Source organism: Prionailurus bengalensis, chromosome C1 (assembly GCF_016509475.1).
Source record: "Prionailurus bengalensis isolate Pbe53 chromosome C1, Fcat_Pben_1.1_paternal_pri, whole genome shotgun sequence".
In the NCBI taxonomy this organism is placed as follows: Eukaryota; Metazoa; Chordata; class Mammalia; order Carnivora; family Felidae; genus Prionailurus; species Prionailurus bengalensis.
This window is the reverse complement of record NC_057345.1, coordinates 213,893,177-213,914,593: the sequence shown is the minus strand read 5'-3', so window position 1 is coordinate 213,914,593 and position 21,417 is coordinate 213,893,177. Positions and strand designations below refer to the sequence as shown.

At 44.8% G+C, this 21,417-nt stretch overlaps 1 protein-coding gene and 1 long non-coding RNA gene across 5 annotated transcripts in view; one reads left to right on the top strand and one right to left on the bottom strand.

The window, feature by feature from the left end:
• Nucleotides 1-345: 345 nt before the first annotated feature.
• Nucleotides 346-3,806, top strand: LOC122479740. Its single transcript, XR_006296423.1, has 2 exons — nt 346-428; nt 3,014-3,806. It is a non-coding gene; the product is annotated as an uncharacterized LOC122479740 (long non-coding RNA).
• An 8,929-nt stretch (nt 3,807-12,735) lies between these two features.
• Nucleotides 12,736-21,417, bottom strand: part of SP100 (SP100 nuclear antigen) — a 100,370-nt gene continuing 91,688 nt past the window's right edge. For all 4 annotated transcript variants that reach the window (XM_043578130.1, XM_043578131.1, XM_043578128.1 and 1 more), the window contains 5 exons: nt 17,067-17,182; nt 15,508-15,628; nt 15,154-15,225; nt 14,472-14,615; nt 12,736-13,031 (listed from right to left, as the gene is read on the bottom strand). In XM_043578130.1, the coding sequence (XP_043434065.1) occupies nt 12,906-13,031; nt 14,472-14,615; nt 15,154-15,225; nt 15,508-15,628; nt 17,067-17,182 (579 nt within the window). In that variant the 3' untranslated portion in view covers nt 12,736-12,905. The remainder of the gene's footprint in view (nt 13,032-14,471; nt 14,616-15,153; nt 15,226-15,507; nt 15,629-17,066; nt 17,183-21,417) is intronic.

Below are 21,417 nucleotides of genomic sequence, written 5' to 3'. Positions count from 1 at the left end.
GACTGAGCAGAGAGTGTCGCAGGAGGGAAAAGTGAGACAAAAACACAAGGAGACAGAAGACAGTGGAATCCAGGATGCAGAAATATTTTCCTAGAATAGACCCAGCAGTGCCTGGATGTTGGATTCTGGTGGGAAATTGAGGGAGGGAGAAAGATAATGAGGTCTGATGTGATGGAAAGAAGCAGAGAAGGGCTTGCTTGGATTTTGAGTGGAGTCTTGGAGCAGGAAGAGTATTTCTTCACAAGGAGCAGCTCACCTTTTTTTTTCCAACCTCAGAGCTCAGTGTGGCCACAGTTTGTTCCCTGGCCACTGGCTCTGGGTTCTCCTTTCCTTTTCTCTCTCTTCAGTGCCTGGTGAATCTAAAGTTTTAGGAATGAAGAAGGAGAGGAGGTCAGAGAAGGTGTGTGGCTTGCTGGATGGTGAACAAGGTAACTATGATGGAATCCCATATTTTAAATAACCAGTTACCTGGATGGCTCATTATGTGGAGGGGGGAGTGGCCATACACTTGAGCCCAGCCTCTGGCTGCTTTCTAAGGTGTGAGGGAGGCATGCATGCATGTGAGACCCGTGGAGGGCCTAGGGGATGAAATTTTTTTAATGTTTATTTTTTTTTTTATTTTGAGAGGTGGGGGAAGGGCAGAGAGAGAGAGAGAGAGAGAGAGGGAGAGAGAGAATCCCAAGTAGGCTCCACACTCAGCACAGAGCCTGATGTGGGGCTAGATCTCATGACCGACTATGAGATCAAGACCTGAGTCGAGGGGCACCTGGGTGACTGAGTTGGTTAAACGTCAACTCTTGGTTTCAGTTCAGGTCATGATCTCACAGTTCATGAGTTCAAGTCCCACGTGAGGCTCTGTGCTCAGTGCAGAGCTTGCTTGGGATTCTCAACCTCTCCCTCTCTCTTTGCCCCTCCCCTGCTTTCATGTGTGTGCACACACTATCTCTCTCTCTCTCTCTCTCTCTCTCTCTCTCAAAATAAATACATAGACTCAAAAAAAAAAAAAAAAAGACCTGAGCAGAAATCAAGAGTCAGATGCCTAACCCACTGAACCACCCAGGCACCCTGGAGTTGGGGGGGGGGGGTGAAATTTAAAGAGAACCCTAGAGTAGGTGCCTCTTTAAACTTGTTGCCTTAGGCCTCGTGTTTGCTTCTCCTACAAGAATCAAGAGGGAAAGGGGAACTAAAGTTCTCAGTGGAGAAAGGTGCGCTGTGTGGAGGAGAGTGTGGAAAGGTAGATTGATAGGGCCGTCCAACAGGACTTATAGGAGCAAGTGCGGTTTTACCAAAACGGACATGAGATCCAAACTTCTCCCAGTTGGCAGAGGTTTGGCAGGGAAAGAACTTTATCCTACTTGTCAGAAGCTGTCACAGGAACTGGAAATAATGTATGTGATGGTCAGATGGACCAGTCAGTGAGATCACTGTAGAAGACCCTAGAGGGAGAGGTGGGAAAGGGGCTCTGAGGTCTGGTCAAAGCCCAGTGAGAGACCTGGAGTGATGGAGGGACCCAACCTTTGAGATGAGGACAACACAGGACAAGGATTGGGAGTGTGGATGGTGAGCCTAAGAGTAAACAGAGGTGGAGGAGGGATGTGAGGCACACAGCAGAGAGGAGATAAACTGACAAGTCACACCAGACACAGGGACAAAGATTATATGGAGAGAGAAACATAGGGGACAAAGTAAATGCCAAGGAAAGGGAAAGTAGGAGAGGGACGCAGAGAAACCCTGAAGACCCAACGTTCAATGGGAGTGAATGAAACGTTGCTGGAGGTCAGTGAGGCAGGGAGAGAGGAGACACAATGGGACATCAGGGGGAGAAGCTTCTGCCACAGGGGGGCCATCCCTGTAACAGTGAGTTTTCAGAACCCTAAATGCTGGACACATGTTTTGGCAAACACTACATTACTGATGTATGGAAAATTCTACAGAAGTGGTTCTAAGAAGTATTATTGATGTAGACATGTATTAAACTACCTTTGCAGAAAAGAACACAAGAATAAACACAAAATTCAGCCAAGATCATTTTCAGTGAGCGAATGAGAAGAGCAGGCTAAGAGAAAAGAGGAAAAACAAAAAGGTAGAATTCAGGGTAAAAAGGAAAGCCCTTGAGAGATGGAGAGAGAAGGACACAGAGGTACAGACACACTTCTCAGGTGGACTGAGGAGAGAGGGGGACAAGGGGTCTATGAGGGAGACAGCTGAGGGGTCTTTATGGATCATTATATATCCCAGGGGCAGAGCTATCCAGATACAAAACTCTAGTACAGTCTTGTGTTGTGGGTCTGGTGGATATACAGAAGACAATTTCATCCTGTCACCCCAGAATTAACCAAGAGGGCCAGCCAGCAAGGATAGCATATGGCCAAGCACCTGAAGTAATCAGTAAGGCTGGCTGAGGGAGTCTGATGTGGTGATGCTGTGTATGTTGCAGCACAGTGTCAGCAGGTGGCCCGGGGAGGCAGGAGAGGGAGACCAGTGAGCAGCAAAGGGGCTCTTGCCCAACAGACGAAAGTTGGGCGTGGAGTGGGGATGTACTGAAATGGGGGGGTTCTACAGGGATGTGTAGAGCAAGATGGCAAGAAGAGGTGAGGGGACAAAAGGCACATCAGGTCATAAGAGGCAGAAATGGAAAGCCCTGAAGAGAAAACACCCCGAGGCTGAGAAGAGGATAAGGAACCACCAGAAAGAGAGGCAGAGGCAGGGAAATGGGGAGAGACAGCTGGAAGGGGAAAAAAGAGTGAGTGGCCAGAAAATGGGGAGCAAGATGAGCAAAACTGGCCGCTTCGGCCACTTGTCCTTACACAGTGTCTGGTGAGAATGACTGGAGCACCATCAACTTATGGGCCACAGGATTCCTTGAGAAGATGGCACCATCTGGAGCAGGGACATTCCTGCCCGGAAGTTACCCAAGCAGCTGGATCTTTCCTGGTGTCCCCTTATTATGGGGTTTCCTGTTGGTTCCTTGGCCCCATGTTAAAACCGTAAGGGGTTTTGTTTCTTTGTGCAGTGATCAGCAGTGAATCCAGCGAGGAGGAAGAGCTCCCTAAGCTCTGAGCTCAGCACAGGGACGGGAACATGGGCCGGATGAGGAAGGCGAGGCTGGTGACTTGGGGCTGCAGACCATCAGACATCTGAATTCAGAGCTCCTGCTTCCTGATGCGCTGTACTTGAGCATGCTCTACAGCCTGTGGTCCTGTCCACCCTGGAAACACATTCTCTGCATTTACCTCATGTGCCATTTTGGGAAATGTGAGAGACAAGGCCCTATTCATTGAGCATGTGTGCTCATATATAAATGTCAGAGTAGAAACAAACCAGCATATCTCTGTTTGTTTTTTCTTTCACGCCATCATGCCTGTTGTGGTGTAACAAAAAATAGGTACTTGGTCTTTGTCCCCAGTTCCTGGCACAGAGCTCCCCAAACCCTTGGAATTTCCTGAGTGATAAGAGTGTCTTTATGCTAATTAGAAGGTTAGAACTTTCAGCTCCACCCCTTGACCTTTGGGGAGAAAAGAGGTGGGCCATTAAGTTCAATCACCAATGGCCAATGATTTAACCAATCATGCTTACATAATGAAACCTTGATTAAAAAAAAACCCTTGAACAGTGGGGTCAGGAGCCTCCAACTTGGTAAATACACTGATGCGCTGGGAGGGTTGGTTGCGTGCTGGAGAGGGCATGGAAGCTCTGCAACCCCCCCCCCGCCCCCCACTCCATCCCCATACTCTGCCCTATGCACCTCTTCCATTTGGTTGTTCTTGAGTTGTATTCTTTATAATAAAACTGTAATCATAAGCAGAGCACTTTCCTGAGTTCTCTGAGTCATTCTAGCAAATTATTAGACCTAGGGGGCATCATGGGAACCCCCAAATTTATAATTTGTGGGTGGAAACATGGGTAGCTTGGACCCCATTTGTAGCTGGTGTCTGAAAGGGGGGCAGTCACATAAGACTGAGCCCTTCTGCTGTGTGGTCTGTGCAAACTCTGGGCAGTTAGTGTCAAAATGGAATTGAATTGTTCAACACCCAGTTGGTGGTGAAGAGCTGGAGAATTGACTGGTGTTGGAATGACCTAATTCCCGTTGGAAAAGACACTGCACAGTTGGTGTCAGAAAACACACACACACACACACACACACACAACTATTCCTACTGATGTCTTCAATTTAGGTACTGATTTCTGCCTTAACTAACCCCCATCATCCATAGATCACAAAAAAGGTAAGTGATTTTTGATTGCTTTGATACACATATTGTTATATGAAACTTGGAAATATCTAAAAAGCCCAACTAAGTCCTTCTGACAGGAGTTCTCCAACATGCCATTAGCTTATACTCCAAAAATAATTTTGGAAATAATATCTCATAATTCTCAAACATCAGTAAGGAGTAGGTGGAATAACTATTACTATCCTTGTTTTATAGATGAGGCAACTCTAGCACATAAATGTTTAAGAACCTTTTCCAAAGTCAGATGGAGAGTTAAAGGCAGAGTCAGAACCATTGTTCCGGATGCTCCGATTTCAATATAGCAGATGTATTCCCTTTAGAAGGAAGAAAGGGGGAAAACCAATCAGACACATCTGCAAGTGTTCGTTGTTACAGGATTTATAACTTTTATCAAGCAGTTACTGTTTCTCTTCCATGGATTTTATGAACAAAATTAATTTGAAAATATACGCCATGTGTAATAATAGCAAATAAGATAACTTAATGTCAAAATGCACATTTTTTTCCAACAAAAAGATTCATTTTAATTGTTTGCTATACTTTTCATAAGCAAAAACTAAGTTTATTTTTCTCACCGTCTGTTTTTAACAAATGTGTATTTTCTTGAACACTAGAAGTCTATTTGTTACTCATGGAAACAGGTTCTGGGTTGGCGAGGGATGCTGAGTAGGGCTGGGGGCAAGGAGGGAGGGGGAAGGGCTCTGGTCCACACCCTCATTCTGGGATCCATCTTCCGGTGTTGCCCCGGTCAAGAAATAGAGGCAGAGGAAATGTGTAGGGATTAGTTGGAAGGATAAACAGAAAAGCGAGGGGTTAGGAAAGGCAGAGCGATATACAGCAAAACTGCCCAACTTGGGGGAATTTTCCCAGCTACTGGTGATGGCGACAGAAACAGTGTTAACCAAAACCAAGGGGGTCTGTTGAATTCAAAGAGCAGACTGGGGTTCCAAGAGTTTAATCATATTCCCTGGTCTTTCTCATAGTTTTCTTAAGGAATTTCTTTTTATGTTGGCTCCTTGCCTGCACACTGTGGATCTGATTGCTCTGTGCACACACAGCAGCCTCCTGGAGGGGAGGACTGCAGAGGAGACCAGGAGCCTCTAGGTCACCCTGTGGAATCCTCAGCAGGAAATTCAAAGGGACTCTGGAGCATTAAGAAACAGAGAATTATATAGTTGGTAAAAAGGAATGTCCAAGTAAGATTGCTAAATTAGGTGTGCAGCTGGTTAATTTCTATAGAGGAATAAATATCACCTTTGCAGTTAACTTCTCTACAAGCCTATAAAGTTATAGCAGTGTATTAATTTCTACAGTTTACCTCTAACCTTACCAGGCTATTAACTGTCTGAGCCTTTATAAGTTGTAAGTTGTTGAAAACATGAATACACACTTCTCTAAAGAAGACATCCAGATGGCCAACAGGCACATGAAAAGATGCTCAACGTCGCTCCTCATCAGGGAAATACAAATCAAAACCACACTCAGATATCACCTCACGCCAGTCAGAGTGGCCAAAATGAACAAATCAGGAGACTATAGATGCTGGAGAGGATGTGGAGAAACGGGAACCCTCTTGCACTCTTGGTGGGAATGCAAACTGGTGCAGCCACTCTGGAAAACAGTGTAGAGGTTCCTCAAAAAATTAAAAATAGACCTACCCTATGACCCAGCAATAGCACTGCTAGGAATTTACCCAAGGGATACAGGAGTGCTGATGCACTTGTACCCCAATGTTTAGAGCAGCACTTTCAACAAGAGCCAAATTATGGAAAGAGCCTAAATGTCCATCAACTGATGAATGAATAAAGAAGTTGTGGTTTATATATACAATGGAATACTACTTGGCAATGAGAAAGAATGAAATATGGCCTTTTTGCAGCAACGTAGATGGAACTGGAGAGTGTTATGTTAAGTGAAGTAAGTCATGCAGAGAAAGACAGATACCGTATGTTTTCGCTCTTGTATGGATCCTGAGAAACTTAACAGAAGACCATGAGGGAGGCGAAGAAAAAAAAAAAAAAGAAAGGTTAGAGAGGGAGGGAGCCAAAACATAAGAGACTCTTAAAAACTGAGAACAAACTGAGGGCTGATGGGGGGTGGGAGGGAGGGGAGGGTGGGTGATGGGCATTGAGGAGGGCACCTGTAGGGATGAGCACTGGGTGTTGTATGGAAACCAATTGGACAATAAATTTCATATTTAAAAAAATAAGTTGTAAGTTGTTAATCAAATTATTGTAATATTCTCTCAGAGTGGCAGACTGAGGTCAGTCAGGCAATTAAGAAAAATTATCCACACTTGGCAATAAGGCAATAAGGTGAAAGGCATGTCCTGATTTATTATTTACTATTAATTAGGGCCTGACTTTGTGAGGTTGCATGTTAAAATTTATAGATTTTTTGTCCAGCAGAGATGCATATTATTTGTTTGGTAGAAAAGATAATACCAGAGATTATGGGTTTATTGCCTTGTAGGACATTAACCAGTTTGGGGTCTCATTTAGGAAACTTGTTTCAGCCAGCATGCTATTACTGGCCAACTTTATAAACCTTTGTTCCTTGAATTCTATGTTGGGGGGTCACACACACTGCAATTAATAAGGAAACTCATTCATTTATTTAGAGAATATCAGTGACAATGATTTGGAAACAAATGTTTGAAAAGAGAGCCAGGAAGCTTCTAGCTCACCATCAAAAATTGTGGGGCTCCTGAGTGGCTCAGTTGGTTAAGTGTCTGACTCTCAGTGTTGGCTCAGGTCCTGATCTCACGGTTCATGGGTTCAAGCCCTATGGGTTCAATAGCTCGGAGTCTGCATGGGACTCTCTCTCTCTCTCTTTCTCTCTCAAAATAAATAAGTAAACTTGAAAAAGGTATGTCAGATAGGCATGCAAGTCTTGGGTTTGAGGATTTTAGGAATCTGAATTCAGAGCTACTTTCTCCTGATGCCTTTTACTCTAAGCACCAAACAGATGAAAATGAATCAATGATATTAAAACCCCATTCTCTGCATTTCTTTGCCCTACTACCTATGCAAAAACATAAGCAATCCTTATAAATTCATATTTAATAGTATGGCCGCTGTTGACTGAGTAGATCCACTCATATTTTGATGCTATAGACACATGTTCATAAAATGAGAGCTTTGTGATTAGCTATTTTACGCCTATTAATACTGAAGTCTGGAATTTGTACGGTGTTTTCCACACCCATTCTCTTCTACCTTTTTATCTTCTGGGGAGCACAGAATGCTCAGTACTTCTCTCCTGGGTAATCATACTGTTATCATTTGGTCAAAAACCCCCAAAAGCTCAGAAGTCCTGCTATCTAATTACTGTCAAAAAGAAAGGAGTCAAACAGCCACAGGCCAAGTCAAGTTTTAGATTTTGATGGAAGTCCTCCAGCAAGCTGTCCTGATTCAATCAGTTGAAGATTACCAGGGACAAACAAGCCTGGATTTCAACAGATTTATTGACTCCTTGCAACAAGAGAGAGGAACACACACCAGAGAACCATGGACATTGCCCCGAACAAAGATACAGATAGTTATGATACGGTTTGGGAAAGGGTGCAGTTTAAGCATAATTTGTTGGATGCAGTGATTTGATAGGTTCAGACCAAGCCTGAGCTGTGTCAAGATCAGGTCTGGATTGTGAAGTGAACCCAGGGTCCCGTCGCTGGAAAACTACCAAGTTAGGAAAATGCGAAATGTTGTCTTTGGAAACCCTGTATTGGAAGCTGTGCCCCTGGATTGGAATCAAGATTCCATTTCTATCAAAATAACTCAGGGACACGTGGGTGGCTCAGTTGGTTAAGTGGATGACTCTTGATTTCAGCTCAGGTCATGATCTCACTGTTCATGAGATCGAGCTCCAAGTCCGGCTCTGCATTGACAGCATGGATCCTTCTTGGTATTCTCTCTCACCCTCTCTCTCTCTGCCCTTACCCCGCTCATGCGCACACACTCTTTCTCTCTCTCTCTCTCTCATGAATAAATAAATAAACATTAAAAAAAATAACTTAAACCTTCTGAGCAAGGGTGAAATGCTTTTTTTTCTCTCTTGCTGATATCATTTCAAACAACAAGTTTCTGAGAGTGTGTGGATTTTGACAACAAAGTTCCTCAGTGAGTAAGAAAGCACTAGTCCTTCAAAGAAAGGTTGTTAGGACATTTTATAGCTGCAGCAAGTTCTTAGGAGAATGTTTCCCATTAAATTTGCAGCTGGCTTTTTCTGTATCTGTTATTGCAGTCTCATGAATGGCAGGGCAGGTTTTTGCTTCTCTGACTGAACTAATTTCGACTTTCTCAATGCCCTTGAGTACGTGGTGGTTTACCAAAGGACTCTGCAAAAAAAAAAAAAAAAAATCTCATTTTAACTTCACCATGATCAGGAAATGTAAGGCAGAACAAATGTTGATAGCCCTGTTTTATACATGAGGAAACCAAAGCACACACGTTTAAGGTTTTCCCTTCCTTCTTTTTCCACAATGCCAAATAGCAAATTAAAAGAACAATTAGAGGGGCATCTGGGTGGCTCGTTCAGTTCAGCAGCCAACTCTTGATTTCGGGTGAGGTCGTGATCTCACGGTTTGTGAGCTCCAGCCCCGTGCCGGTCTCTTTGCTGACAGTGTGGACCCTGCTTAGGATTCTCTCTCTCTCTCTCTCTCTCTCTCTCTCTCTCTCCCTCTCTCTCTCTGTCCCTCCACTGCTCTCTCTTAAAATAAATAAAAATAGAACTTAAAAAAATAAAAGAACAACTAGAATTACCACCTTTGATTTCTAGAACTCAGTCCCATAGCTGTTTATTTTCTTTAGAAAAATAGACAGAAATAATATTCAACATGTCTCAATTCTGACTGTGAATTGTGTGAAATATCGAGATCTACCGCTCTTCAAAGTACAAGTTGCTATTTTCTTCTCATGCTTTATAAATCTCATGGGTATTGGAGACACTTTTTTACTCCTGGCATACCTGTTAGAAGAGAAATGTGTGCAAATCAGATTCCTGGCGTGCAAAGGAATCTTCAACAAAATTTCCACAACACGTTAAATCCAGTTGTCTGTGAGATCATTCAAAGGTAAGATAATAGGTGTTAAAGAGTCCAGATTAATCTTTTTTATTAAAGTGGGCCATCTGTTATATGAGATAGAATCTGAACATTTGTAATTGGTAAGAGAGAAGTTGTTTCTTGCTTGCGGGAACGAGCTCTGTGGTATTCTAGGCCATGAGTAGGAGGAGGGGTCTGGGGAGATTGGGTCTGGATTGGTGTTACCTCTGGTTTATAGATGAGAGGCAAAAGTGAGGGTCTCGACAATGCCAACACTCCCACACGACGCAGCTCTTATTCGTTTTGTAAAGGGAATGTCCCCCGGGCTCATCTGGGTCACAAGCCATATGGCATGTCTTCAGGTCTCATTGATACACCCACGTGAACATTCCTACCTCTCTGAGCCTTCTGACCCCTTCTTCGGTACTAGGCTAAGGCATTTGGTGCATCTCTCCACTTCATTTGCTAAATGCCATCCTTTTGTCTAAGCTTCAAAGAGCCGGTTCAGTCATAGACATGACCAGGTCCGGGTGCCTGTGCCTGGGCCTTACGCCCTGATCAGAGGAGAGGGCTTCCATGTCAATGAAGTCTCCATTATCCAGTTTTTTTTTTAAGTTTATTTATTTATTTTGACACAGAGGCGGAGAGAGGGAGACGGGCAGAGAGGGAGGGAGAGAGAATCCCAAGTAGGCTCCTCGTTGATTTCATGGATCTCACAAACCGTGAGATCATGCATGACCTGAGCTGAAATCAAGAGTTTGGATGCTTAACCGACTGAGCCACCCAGGCACCCCTCCCTTATCCAGTCTTATGTTCTACCCTTCCTGGTCGTACACCCTAAACACCCACTGCTACAAGTGCTTTGCTCTCTTGTCTCCAATACATGTCAGCCAGCTCTTTCTGGGTCACGCTATGGCGATAAACAACGCTTGAGTTTTAGTGGTGTAGACAACAAAGTTTCCTTCTTGCTAACTCAAAGTCACAGTGGATCGGGGAGCCCTCCTGGGGTGGGGTCAAGTACCAGGTGGGATCAATCTCTAGGCTCTCTCATCTCAAAACAAGGCCTCCATAATCAACGTGGCAGGAGAGGGTACACAGGGAATTCTTAGTGCCTTTCTGTGAATTAGCTTGCAAATGATGTGATCATAATACATCGGTCAGTGTTTTAGTCATTTAGACGTGCCTAATGCAAGGAGCTGGAAAACTTAGGGGGATATATATGATATTTGGACAATACTACTGTTTCTGCCACAAAATAAAAATGGGAGGTTGAAAAGAACCAATCCTAGATAATAGTGAAAGAATGAATCCACATTGCTGATCCCCGCAGTTCAACAAAGCAAACAAAAAAGAGGTAGCATTTAAAAGGTAAATCGAGTGGCGCCTGGGTGGCTCAGTCGGTTAAATGTCCAACTTCAACTCAGGTCATGATCTCACTGTTCATGAGTTCAAGCCCCGTTTTGGGCTCTCTGCTGGCTCTCTGTTTTTGGCACAGAGGCTGCTTCGGATCATCTCTCCCCCTCTCTCTCCTCCCTTCCCCTGCTTGTTCTCTCTCTGTCTCTCTCAATAAATAAATAAACTTAAAAAATATTCTAAAAAATAAATAAAAGGTAAATCTAAATGAAAAATAGAACTTTATCAGGAGGCAAAGGACTAAAAATAGAATATGTTAAGGAGCGATCTTCAAGAATAAAATGCTTTGCTTGGTCAGTGATGGAGTTTATTGAATTTTTCTAGCTAACTGTAGCCCCAGAAAGTTTATTTTCTGGCAGGACCCCCGAACTTTTTACCTGTGTAGGAGACCATTCTCCTTTCAGTCATAACATCAGGAAAGGGAGACAGAGCTTCAGTCACATTTGTTTCTGAATCACCCCTAAACACTCTCATCAGTTGCATTAAGAAACTTCTCCCACTAGGTGTACCGGGAGATTAAAACCACATTTACTGCCTGAACCTCTTCCATCAGGCCATCGTGACATTTCAGGCCCCACAATTAGCTGAGGGTCCATTCAATAATCTTTTAAGGACATGGGAATTTTCTCTCTCTTTTTTTTTTTCAGAGCATCGTTACCTTGGAAAATAGACAAAGGTCTCTTTGGGAAGGGCTATCAATTTTGGCTTTTATGGCCTCCATTTGTCTAGCTATCAACTAGCTAAGTAGACAACTAGAAATGCCTCTTTTTGCTTGAATTAACATTCTGAATACAGAATCCCTACTGTGTGCAGCCACAGTGGAATATTCATGTGCCTCCGACATGATTTTAAACAGCTCACATACGTAAATTAATTTCATCTTCAAAATGACCCATTCCAACAACAAAATTTCATGATTGAATGAAGTGGTGTGTTGGAGAGTCACCTTTGGAACAAGCTGGAGGCAATCATTCCCGAGTTGAAGTATTTCCCTGAAGGACGTAGTGCGTGCTCTGAACCAGCTACCAATCTGGGGTACTCCTTGTCAGGTGCTCTAGCCAGAAGATGCTGGATCCGGGAACCTGTCCAGCAAGGCTGACTGATCTGGCTGGTAAAGAAACAATGCACCTTTTTTAGATTCAGACAGTTTATGACTTATGTAGACAGCAAAAGCAAGAAGAACACAGGCACCCGCTCCCCATGTCCTTTGTCTCGTGGGGTGGCACCCAACAAAAGGGGACGTGGCATTTGCAGCAGCCTGAGATGCGGCACACGCTCAGGTCACAGTGGAGCAGTTACGGGGCCCAGCAGCCGGAGTCTAAAACAAGAGGCAGAGGCCTCACACCTCATTGGAATTTTACAGCCTGAGGAGAGAGCGTGTCGTGATAACCTCTGCAAGATAAGGCGGTGAGTGGCACATGTCACCAGCCTCCTATGCTCTCGTGTTCTGGAATGATCGCAGGGCCGTCTGCCAAGACTCAGATCGAATCAGCGGCAGTTAAACTCTGCCTATGTGGTTTATGTGGAGACGTGCAAGGTCACGAGAGTGCCACGGCAGAGCCATTCATCAACAGAACCAAGAACTGTCGGAGATTTCAGGGCCCGAGTGAGGAATGCTTCCCTCAGCTGAACCAATTATGATCCGTGAATTGAAAATTGGCTACTCTGCTTCCTGATGCCACTGGGTATGAGGCAAAGAAGGATGCTATCCAGTATTCAGTAAGGTAATCGGTGACCACAGTATATAAATTACAGTAGCTTTCTATTAGGGATCAATATTTGGTAATAAAATATATTGGGGGAAAAGTTCACTTTCACAATAACATGAAAAAATATTAACTACCTGAGAGTGTTAAAAAAAAAAAAAAAAAAGGAAAGAAAGAAACAGATAAGTCCTGTGTGGAGAGGAGAAAAGAGGTGGAAAACTTTACTTAAGGACCTAATAAAAGATTCAAATAAATGGAAGCACACAAGATGAGCCTTTGTGGAAAGATCCAACGTTTTCTAGTATAAATTTCGCTCCAAATAATTCAATAAGATAACTTGACAGGATAATTTTAGATTTTATTTAGAAAAATAAATGAGTGGAAATGGCAACAAAAAAAATATGTTCGAAAAAGTTTTTTGCACAGCAACAGGCAAAATGTTCACATTTTGACCACAGCGCCTTATCATGTAGTTGCTAATGATGGAAGGGGGGGGGGTGGGCTACTTTATAAAAGAGGGGGCTCCAGCTGAGAACTGTTCTCGCTTCTTTCCTGAATCGCAAAGGTGTTTCTGAAATTATTCTGAAATACGTCCTCTACTTGACTTCCCAGTCTGATGAATTTCTGGTTGTTCTGGAAAAGCAAAGACAAAAACAAGAGTAACCATTGCTGCTGAGTTTGGCTCTCATTGTCTCATACAATCCAGGCTTCATTTTATTTTATTTTATTTTATTTTATTTTATTTTATTTTATTTTATTTTAAAAATTATTTTTTTCAACATTTATTTATTTTTGGGACAGAGAGAGACAGAGCATGAACAGGGGAGAGGCAGAGAGAGAGGGAGACACAGAATCGGAAACAGGCTCCAGGCTCTGAGCCATCAGCCCAGAGCCTGACGCGGGGCTCGAACTCACGGACCGCGAGATTGTGACCTGGCTGAAGTCGGACGCTTAACCGACTGCGCCACCCAGGCGCCCCCAGGCTTCATTTTAGACGATCCCACGTGTTAAGTGAGAATTAATACAGTTAAGAGTAGCTTATGTTCCCTGATAACTTGATCATTTCTCTCAGAGATCATCTCTTCTCAGAGATGCAAAAAATTGTACTGTATTATAGTCCAATTCTTCATCAGAAACGTATTGATTCATTTTTTTCCCCCAAATTCTAGTTGTTCGATTTTCTCACATAGCACCTATGCCTTGCATGACCACGGTGGGACGGAAATGTTGAAGGCAGATTCATGATGTCCCCTTTCCTCCTTCACCCCTTGAGATATTCCTTGTTTATTACTTTTTTTGATACAGCCCTAAAAAATTCGTATATAAAGAAATCCAGGATTTTGAAATTTGAGAAATTTGATTGGGTATCTTCCTTTAGAGAAAAGAGACACTAGTTGCCTTTTACAACACACTTCTCGCAAGGGAGTGATCTGGGAGGCCTGGCGCCTGTAGGGATGCCCTTCCTGGCACCATGGCCTTGAGGGATCTGTCTGGAAGCAGCCTCCCATGCTCTGCGTCCGGACTGCAGCCCTGGGAACCAATGGAAATAGGCACTCGCCCGGGTGTGAGGGGGAGGCCGCTGTCCGCACATCCCAGAGAGGCCGGATACCAGCAGGCAGGTGCACAGTGGCAACAGCAAACTGTGCACGGGCAGAGTCTGTGCCTCGGCACCCAGTCTCCCTCCACTGGCTCCCTTAGTTAGGCCGAGTAAGCGTAGGAACCCGGGACAAAGGTGGAGACTCCTGGGACACGCACATAGCTACCCAGGTCCAGGAAAACATGCGTTTCCATTTCTTCTGGAAGGAGGTCGTCAGTCTACTGCTCTCTGTGGGCAAAAACTGAGTATCTACAAGTGAGTAAACGATGAGGTCCCAAGGTCATGTTTGCAAAGACAGCTTCTGGCTTGCTATAATTTTCCCCACCTTAGACCACGGGCTTTTAGAATACTTCCAGAATTTGTACTTGTGTGGGCTGGCCACACGATAAGGGAAACTGCAACATTTCCCTGATACAAGACCATGAAAGGCAGAGTGGCTTTAAGACAGAAAGAGGGACGCCCTGGGTGCCGCTCACCTTGTAAAATGCCCTGTGGTTCTGAAAGATGAGGCTCATGTCCTGCACAAACCCCTCCACTCGGATGTACAGTTTCATATTCAGCTTTTTCTTGATTTTGCTTAGCCACATGGGCTTTCTCAGGCCATGAGATGCCTCTCGACCCTGTTGGTCAAAGTGCCAAAGGACAGGCTATTAGCACTGTTCCCAGTCTACCCGCTGTTACAGATGGACGGCTTGTGCCCTCCCCACCTCCCCCTCAGCCCCCTCATTCCTGGGTTGAAATCCTGTAACCCCCGTTGTGATGGCGTCAGGAGGTGAGGATTTGGGAGACGATTAGATTGTGAGGGTGGGCTTCATGAAGGGGATTGGTGCCTTGATAAAAAGACCCCAGACAGCTCTCTTCCTCTCTTTCCACCTTGTGAGGAGACAAAGAGAAGTTGGGAGTCTGTAAGATCACACTGGCACCCTGATCTTGGACTTCCAGCTGAGAAATGAATGAAAGCAAAAATGTGAAAGCTAAACGTCTGCTGTTTAAGCCGCCCTGTGTGTGGTACCCTGTGACAGCGGCCTAAGCAGCCAAGGGCTGAGTAACCTGACCCAGCCATCCATCAATAAGACGAAAGATAATAACACTGGTACCCACTGGATTCATCTCACAAATTTGAGAATGCCAGTTTGGGGCTTTGTTGCCGTTACTTACATAATGCGGTTTTGAGGCAAAAAAGGAGCTTTTTGAACAGGAGTAGACCTTCAAAAGGACAAACTCACATTTCTGCAAAAGATACGGGAGATTTTAAGTAAAAAGCAGCTTAGAGAGAATGAGGTGTACATATGCTGGGACAGAATGCCCAGCTCCCAGACTTGTGGTCTGTGAAACAAACATGGAATGGGAATTTTCTTTGCAATACAAACTTTAGTGTTAGGTCATGTGATCAAAGCACAGCAAGGAACAGCAGTTCACCCTTGGGCACCATCCCTCCAGCCCCTGCAAGACTGTGTTGCTTCTCTCAAGTCAACAGAAAGGAGGAGACTTCAGGTTTACATTTCAACTCACCAACTGCTCCTCAGGCAGCATCCGCCTCTTCAGGACCTCTGATTCCTGGTGACATACCTGGCTTTGTGGGTACCTTTCCTTAATAGCTTCTACCCTGCAGATGATGCAACTCCATGGGTCCCTGGAAGGTTGGGCATAAGGTCAGCAAAGGTAGGTGCTCTGTGAATCAGCCACTGTTTCTATAGCTGCTGAAGCCCTCTGTTCAGGAATGACTGGTGGTTTCCACCTTTTATCCAGCTTCTCTTTTGGACACTCCTTTGCACGAGAGCCCCATTTGGGCACCCTTGCCAGGCACCCCTCCCACTAATTGTGGTACCAGGACGGACCGTTTGTTGAGTGAGATGCCGTGGTGGGTGATGGTCTTTCACCTCAAAACTAAGAGTTCTCATCTGAGCCACTGTGGGCTCAGTAATGAGCCCTGTGAGGATTGGAAACTGGTACCTTCAGCGCTGGAGTCTTGGGCTTCAGAAAGACATCAGACCGTAGTAACAATCAGGAAACCAGCTCTTGTTTCTCAACTTTGCTGAATTAGCAAAAGACCACAGAGCTATAGGCATCCTCTCCTCTGGCATTGCCATATCTGTGCCTAGAATCTGCGCTGCAGAAATTTCTTGGAAAGGAAATCTATTGACAGAGTGGTGCCAGACATCTGCCATATTCCTCCAGATTCATTCTCCATTCTTCTCTGCCAGGCTACCTGTGCTGAAGAGCTCTCGATAATCAAGTGGATACAGTGATCCTTCTTAGACATGCCATTTGCCTCTGTCCCTGGCTACCCCAGTGCTTGCTTGAGGGGCCCACTATCAAATATCCATGGTGTGAAGTTGGGGACTATACACGGGCTCAACAATAAAGCAGACCTGTCTTCTGCCTCTGCAAATTGCCCAACTACAGAGCTTTATGCTGAATCTCTGAGATGACACCATTCCCTGGGGACTACCTGGGAGAAGGTAGATTACATTAGACTCTCCCATTATGAAGGGACAATGCTCTGTCTTCATAGGGACAGACACAATCCTGGTTGAAATCATCCATCCTCCTTGGCCATAGCAATTCTGCTCACACTACCACTTTCAGAATGCCTTATTAGTCTCCGTGTTATCCAACATACCATCAGCTCTGACCAAAGATACATTTGCTGGGATTTTAGAGCAAAGGAATGCAGTGTAAATGGCCTTCTGAAGGCTCACCACAACCCCAGATTTGTCAACTTTTTAATGTTCCCATCACAGGTATGTTCTTTAAACCACCAGCTAATGTATGGTGTCGTCACCCCCATCAAAGTTCATGGGTCTGGGACCTGGTGGGGGGAGTGGGGGTAACATCTCTTTCTATTACACTTAATAACCACTTGAAGACTTTTTGCTTCCCATTAATCTGCTGCTTCCGGCAGTAGTAAACAGCTTTGGGCCATATTTCTGGATCCTGATACTTTAAGACTCTGGTGCCTCTGCATCAAGACCCATACAACCAGAGTCAAACTTTGCAGGATGAATGCACATGGTGGGAGGAGCTGTGCCACAAGAAGGAAGGGCAAGAGGGGGCCAGGTCTCACCAACCTTTTAGCATCTATAGGGTGGATGTGGCATGTCTCATGAAAGGACCTTGAACAAGTATCACAGCAGAACAGCATCCCGGGTCCACCGCACACCTCGCATTCATTTGAGTTTTCCGGCTGGAAGGGGAGATAATGTAGACATCACTGGGACTAGTAAGTCCCCAGAAGGTCAACACATGGGGCTTTAGAACACATGGCCTTTGCTTGTACCAAGGTGACACTTACAAATTTCTGTCCTCAAAATATTAAGGAACAACACTGAGTGAGGATTTCAAAAGAAGACATTCTGGTCTGCAGTGAAGTTTGGGAGGGGGTGGTTATTAGACCATTACGGTTTTCTTTATGAAGGCAGAGATTCTGATACAGACTAGCAACGACAACAACAAATGAGGGATTAAAGATAACCTGAGAAATTTATTAACAAATAAATGTAATACGGTGAATATAACACAGTGTCTTATCTAGTTGTCTACATTGCATCATCTACATTGAGTCATTGAAGAGTGATTTATCTAGAGTTTAATGTAATGGATTAAACTTATGACATAACACTGCATCCCATTTTCTTGGCCATAAGTTTCCCATGATTTGAAGGACCTGAGAAGGAGTTCCTGCACTATGGCCTCTGTGCCTGGAGGGTCCTTGAGCCTGTGGCAGTACCTCTGGGTTGGAAAGACATGGGCACAGATGACCAGAAGGATGCCAGAGCTCTTTGGTTCTGGGAGCCTGGGGGAAGATACCCATGACTCAGCTCGGCATGTAAGGTGCGGAGGTGCTACCTCCAAATGGCCAGGGAGGGTCCTACCAGCAACTGCCACTGTTGAAGCCCAAGGCCTTACCCTCATTTTCTGAGCACATAGAAGATTTGGTGTTTTTGTATATAAGGAAGATGGAGGGGTCCACAAAATTGGCTGATGCTGGATTTTTCACCTCAATCTGTGGGACCTTTAGCCAGATTTAATTTCATTTAGTGAAGTTAAACATTTGATAGTGTTTATATCTAAGTATTATGGAGTAACAAACATATGTTAAGAACAATAGAATTAATAGACCGAAATAAGAATTGGTCAAGGAATGAGCCCATTGATGGGCAAAAGAAATCACACCTTTTTCCTCCTGTGTTGTGTGTGTGTGTGTGTGTGTGTGTGTGTGTGTGTGTGTGTGATAATCTATGTGGCAATAACACGTGAATCCCTACACACTATAATTTCTATGTAAGAAGGTGGTGTGTCTGTGCTGGAGAAATGCCCAGAGGATGAACACCTGAATACTCTCTTGGGACTACCTGGGAAGCAAGAGAACCAGTTGAGGAAAGCCGCATGGTGGGGGAACATTTCATCCAATGGGTGGCAGTTCTACACCTAGATGAAAATATCCTGTCTATACCGTGGACTGGAAGAAGGATTTATGTCCTCATGTGACAATCTAGGTACAAAATAGTGCACAGACTTGGGGACTGGCCAACCCAGTGAAATGGTTGGGTCTCTTGATGGTGATGAGGAAGGGGAGCAGTGACAGGGGGCACCATTTCACCTCTTCCTTCTAGAAACACTCTTCATACTTTGTTCCAGGATATTCCACTCTCTTGGATTTTTTCCCTAACCCTCTGTCTCTTTTTGTTCAGGTTCTTCACTTGGAATGATGGGAAATCTTTGGGGCTCTGTCCTGTGTCCCCTGTTCATTCCACTCTGCTGGATGACCACAACTGCTCCCATGACCACGCCTTCCACATCTATCCCCAGACTTTAAAGCGGTATCTCTAGTTACCTTTTGAGTCCTCAAACATCCAAACTCAACTTTCTGTCACCTCCGGGTAGATGTTTTTCATCATGTCTGAACCCATCCCAACCCCAACCACATTCCTTGTCTTGGATCTGCTCCTCTTCGGTTGTCCCTCATCTCACCAAGCACTCCAGCATCCACCCAGAAGCCTGGAAGTGAACATATAACCCTCCCTTTTCGCATCCCAGATATCCATCCCATCACTGGTCCTGCTGATCTTATTTGTCAAATATCCCATCTTCTTCTTAGTGCCTCTGTGAGGTCGACAGCCACAAGGATGCAGAGCCCTTACTTACAATGCTGCCTTATTAGCCAAAGCACAGTGGCCTGCTTTTTGGGTTCCAGATCATAACAGTCAGAATATCATCCCTGTGCCCAATAAGCTGATGTAAATTGGGATATGTCTCAATTTGTAAATTCTTTTCATCTGTAAATTCAATATAAGAAGGACACAAAAGTCACACATAAGAGGAAATTCTAGGCTCTTGTATCTAGCCCATGTCTTCCCTTTATTGAAAGGGAAAACTTAAGGAATAGCCTGTCAGGGACATACCTGGGCACATCCCCACATGGGCCTGAGGTGGTCCTGGTATGGGGCCATGTAACCATTTTTCTTTTTTGTCATAACAGATGACATTCGTGGATGCTGACCATTGATGGGTCAAGATTTCTGGACCATCATCTTATAAAGTGCACTGCAAGTAGGCCCTGAGAAAGAATGAATAAACATGCCAATCCCGTGCTGGAATAAACATGCCAGTCTGTAGTCTAGGAAGCCTGTGAACTTGACATACGTCTCTTCAGTCTTTTTTCTTATTTTCTTTTTTAAATGTTTATTCAGTTTTCATTAAAAAAAATTTTTTTTTAATGTTTATTTATTTTTGAGACAGAGACAGAGCATGAATGGGGGAGGGTCAGAGAGAGAGGGAGACACAGAATCTGAAGCAGGCTCCAGGCTCTGAGCTGTCAGCACAGAGCCCGACATGGGGCTCGAACTCACGGACCGTGAGATCATGACCTGAGCTGAAGTCGGATGCTTAACCGACTGAGCCACCCAGGCGCCCCAGTTTATTCAGGTTTTAGTGTGAACAGGGGAGGGGCAGAGAGAGAGAGAAGGAGACACAGAATATGAAGCAGGCTCCAGGCTCTGAGCTGTCAGCACAGAGCCCGATGTGGGGCTCGAACCCACAAACTGCGAAATCATGAGCCAAATTTGGAGGCTTAACTGACTGAGCCACCCAGGTGCCCCTGTCTCTTTAATCTATTTAGCAAGAAATTTGTCCTTTTGCTTGGCAGTGGTTCTCAACCTGCTGTACAGTAGAATCACCTGGGGAGCTTTAAAAAAAACTCTGATGCCTAAGGCCCCACCCTCAGAGATTCAATTAATTGCATGTGATTTTGGTGGTTTGCTTCACCAGGATGGACACATAGTATGTTTTAAACATTCCCCTGGTGCAGTCATTAGTGGAGACCTCTGGCTTCTAAAGCAGTGGTTTCTGGATCAGCAGGAGCAGCATCCATTGAAACTTGTTAAAAGTGTAAATTCTCAGGCCCCCCACCTCACTCACTGAATCAGAAGCCCAGAGATTCTGATGGGCACTACAGATTGAACAGCACTGGCTCACTGTGGTCAACTTTGTGCATTAAAACCACCAGAGTTGCTTTGAAAAATGTCAACCTGCAGGCAGCACCTTAGAAGACTACTATGAGAACCTCTGAGGGTGGGATCTTCAGCTGATGGCAATGAGCAGCCAAGGTTGGGAGCCCACGGTCTAGAAGGATTTCTTCCATCAAGGCCTGGGAGCTGTAAGTAGAGTTATTATCAGCCCACAAAGTCTGTCACAGAAAGGTTATGAAAAGGAGTGAGGACATTCTTGCTGGAAGAGGTGCCTTTTAATCTTCACAGAGGGCTTGGTGGTGAGCTGTAAGAAATAACCCTCTGTGTCCATTTCAGAAATCAGAAAAGTTGCACAGACCCCAGGATTCAAGGGTCCCACCTCCAGCAGAGGAATGAGAGTGGTGTGGATGCATCTAGATCGTGCTGGGCAATGCATTTGCTAGAAGGCCAGCATGGCCTTGGCGACCTTTTTCTATCCCCTCTCTGTTGGCATCCCATATCAGTACAGCTGCACATCATACTAAAATGGGAGGTTCCCCCTGGAGTTGTGCAAAAAGCTGACTGCCGAAAATGTCCATCTTGTTGCAATGAAAACAATCAAAGTATGATTTATCTTAGACAGAGGGGTCATCTCTGCTGTTGGCCGACTCTAAAGCAGCCAGCCGTAGCAAAGCAGAGAATGGACAGAATGGTCTGCGCATCATCGAGCACTACCCGAGCAGTTAGCGTAGAACTGTCTGTGACTTGCTCCGTGTTGATGGCTTCAGTCTTAGCCAGCTCAGCATCCTGATGGCTCCCTTCAGATGGACTCCAGGGTTTCCATAAGGACCGTGAATGCATTACTCTGCAGCACCCACTTGCCCTGTGTATATTTCTCTGCAGGACTCATGACAGGGTCCACCCCTGGACTTGCCAGCAGGGCCCAGCCTGTTCCTTCTGGCTGATGCTTAAA